The following is a 2,997-nucleotide window of genomic DNA, read 5'->3' as shown; positions in this document are numbered from 1 at the left end:
TACTATATATAACGTTATAGGTAACCCGAACCTTCGAATCGGCTAAGCCTCCGGCTCCTATTTTTCCGACTATTGGCCTTACTAGCCACACTAGTGGGCCGACCCGGAAGCGGGGCCGGCCGTCGGATACGGAACGAGCAGCCCAAGACCCCAAGCAACTAAGGATTACTTCCTCTCAGCCCAACCCGAATACCCAGCCCCTTTTCTCCCAAGCCAACCTATTCGAACAATTCCTTACCCGACCTTCAGCTCAGTCTTCCCCAGTCCAATCCTCGGCCCAATCTCTTTCTTCTCAGCCCTCCGAATCAACTACCCCAGCCTCCGATACCGATACCGAAATCGAACTATAAATGGGTATATCGATACTTTAGTGGAATACTCAGGGTATTAAGGAGAACCTCGAGGTCCTCCTCGAGGAAGCCAAGTACGACCTCCTAGCTATACAGGAATCCTGGAAGAATACTCAGACCAAGTCAACCTACTGCCCCCGCAGTAGTCGCTACCACCTAGTACACAGGCTGGGTAGCCGGGCAGCTATATTCGTTGGAAAAAGATTTGACCTTAGCCAGTGGGACTACGAGGTGGCCGAGGATTGGTGTCGTGTGTGGTTTTTGGGCCAGGGGGGCCCAGGGTTGGAAATTTGGTCGATCTACAACCCTCCTACCGACAAGACCCTCCCGTCAACCTTACTACAACAAATACCCTGACCTGCCAACCAGGTGATCCTTATGGGGGACTTCAACCTCCGGCACCCCCTGTGGGACCTGTACGAGCGGTATGAACGGGAGGCCGAAGGGCTGGTCCAACTAGCTACCTCCTGGGACCTCTATTTAGTTACCCTCCAGGGTACTATAACTAGGGAGCCCCAGGGGACCCAGCGGGGCCGGCCGTCGACAATCGACTTAGTGTGGGCCTCCTCTGGGCTTACTTGCTCCTATTACGGAGTAAAGGAGAGGAGGGCTTCGGACCACTACCCCCAAGTCGTCGAAGTCCTTACCGACAGACCTCCCGACCAGGCCCCCCCCCCCTGGGTGGGACTGGAAGAAAATGGATCAGAGGAGAGTGGTAGCCGAGGCGGCCCTACTACCTAGGATCCTTAGGCTGGAGGACCCGCGGCCCCAGGGCCTCCGCAGTCGTATCCAGTCGACTGTAGGCCTTGAAGAAGCCTTCGACCAACTAGTCGGAGAACTTACTAGGATGCCGACTGCAGTGCCCCCCGAAGAAAGGCCCATACTGGATTCCAGGCCCCCTGGTGGACTGGAGAGGTCCAGAATAAGGCCAAAGCGGCCAGGATAGCGGAGAGGGTAGCCAGGCAGGCCCCGACCGCTCACAATAAGACCTTACTTAACCAGAGCCGTAAGGACCTATCAAGAACCGTCAAGCAAGCTAGGATGAAGGCCTGGAGGTCTACCCTCCAGGAGGCAACTAGGAATTCGTCCCTTCTCTGGAACCTCGAACGTTGGGCCCGCTGTCGGAGCTACCTTCCTGTCGACCCTCCCCGGCTTCCGGCTATTAATGGCCATACTAGCTATGGTCGGAAGGCCCAAGCCCTAGCCGACCGATTTTTCCTTAACCCACCAGCTGGCCTTTCGAATATCCATGATCCTACCTTCTCTAGACCTTGGGAACCTCGACTACCAGTCAGCCAACAAGTTACCGTCGACGATATACAACAGGTCCTAGCCCGGACCTCCCCCTGGAAGGCTCCGGGCAAGGATTACCTATCTATGGGCCTACTGAAGGCTTGTGGTAGGCCGTTGTGGAGGATCCTAGCAGTGCTCACCCAGAGGTGTCTCGAACTCCAGTGGGTCCCGGCCCGGCTCAAGGAGGCTATAGTTATGGTCCTCCCTAAGCCGGGAAAGGCCCCGGAGACCGCTATACAAGCCGGTGTACCCCAGGGATCTCCGCTCTCCCCAGTCCTCTTCATACTATATATAGCTTCGCTATATAAAGTATTAAAGAGACAGCACCCCAAAATTAGCCTTGTGGGCTTTGCTGACGATACCAACCTTCTGGCCTTTGCTAGATTCCTTGGTGTGTGGCTTGATTAGAGGCTTAACTGGAGAGCCCACGGGTCCAAGGTAGCCAGTAAGCTGAAGACCCAGGATTTCGCCCTGTCAAGGATTGTGGCCAAGACTTGGGGCCCTAGTCTTCTTCGGGCCCGAGAGGTATATATCAAGTGTATTCGGAGCGCTATAGCCTTCGGTGCTACCAACTACTACAAGCCTACCCCACTAGGGGCCTCGGCCTGAGGCCCGGCCCAGGACTTAGCTAAGGCCCAAAATCGGAACCTTCGGATAGTAGTGGGGGCCTACAGGGCCACCCCTATCCGGAACCTCGAAACCGAAGCTTGGGTTCCGCCTTTGGACCTATATCTCAATAAGAGGCTTGCCGACTTCGAAGACCGACTTGACTGCCCTACCCTCCAGTCCGGCCAGGGCCCCGGGGCCCCATGCAGGCCACCTCGGGCCTTGATTCAGGAGGCCTGTAATAGGCTATACCGACGGTTCTACCGATACCGGAGCTGAAGACGTGGCCCACGGCCTGGATTCGGCCCACAGCCTCCGACAGCCATAGAGACGGCCTCGGCTATAGTGGCCGAGTGGGCTAGTCAGGCCAGGGCCTTGGGCCCTGCCTTGGCCAGGCCCAGGGCCAGGGGGAGGAGGGGGATTCCCCATTCTCTCTCTGACCCTGGGAACTGGGCCCTACAGAGGGCCTGGGAGGCCAGGTGGAAGGCTGAGGTTCAGGGCTGGCCTACGAGGTTAGCTGACGAAGGACTCCCTACCCTTCTTTTTACCGACCAGAGCCTACGGAAGTTCCAGGACTTATCCAAGGCGGAGAGCTCCCTACTGGTTCAGTCCCGTACGGGAGCTATTGGCCTGCGGGACTTCCTTTTCCACCAGGGGGTCCCGGACCTACCTATGCCCTACTGTGGATGTGGGCTAGGCCGGGAGACCGTGGAACATTTGGTTGTTTGGTGCCCTATACCACCCGTAC

At 57.1% G+C, this 2,997-nt stretch overlaps 1 protein-coding gene across 1 annotated transcript; it reads left to right on the top strand.

Moving 5' to 3' along the window:
- Positions 1 to 728: 728 nt before the first annotated feature.
- On the top strand, positions 729 to 1,091 carry N656DRAFT_797985 (uncharacterized protein; the record flags this gene model as incomplete). Its single annotated transcript, XM_064817703.1, has 1 exon — positions 729 to 1,091. The coding sequence occupies one exon, from the start codon at positions 729 to 731 to the stop codon at positions 1,089 to 1,091; it is 363 nt and encodes a 120-aa protein (XP_064670364.1).
- Positions 1,092 to 2,997: the final 1,906 nt, after the last annotated feature.

Source organism: Canariomyces notabilis (assembly GCF_033297395.1).
Source record: "Canariomyces notabilis strain CBS 508.74 unplaced genomic scaffold N656scaffold_10, whole genome shotgun sequence".
Lineage (NCBI taxonomy): Eukaryota > Fungi > Ascomycota > Sordariomycetes > Sordariales > Chaetomiaceae > Canariomyces > Canariomyces notabilis.
The sequence above is the reverse complement of the archived record's forward strand: the minus strand, read 5'-3'. Positions and strand labels throughout refer to the sequence as shown.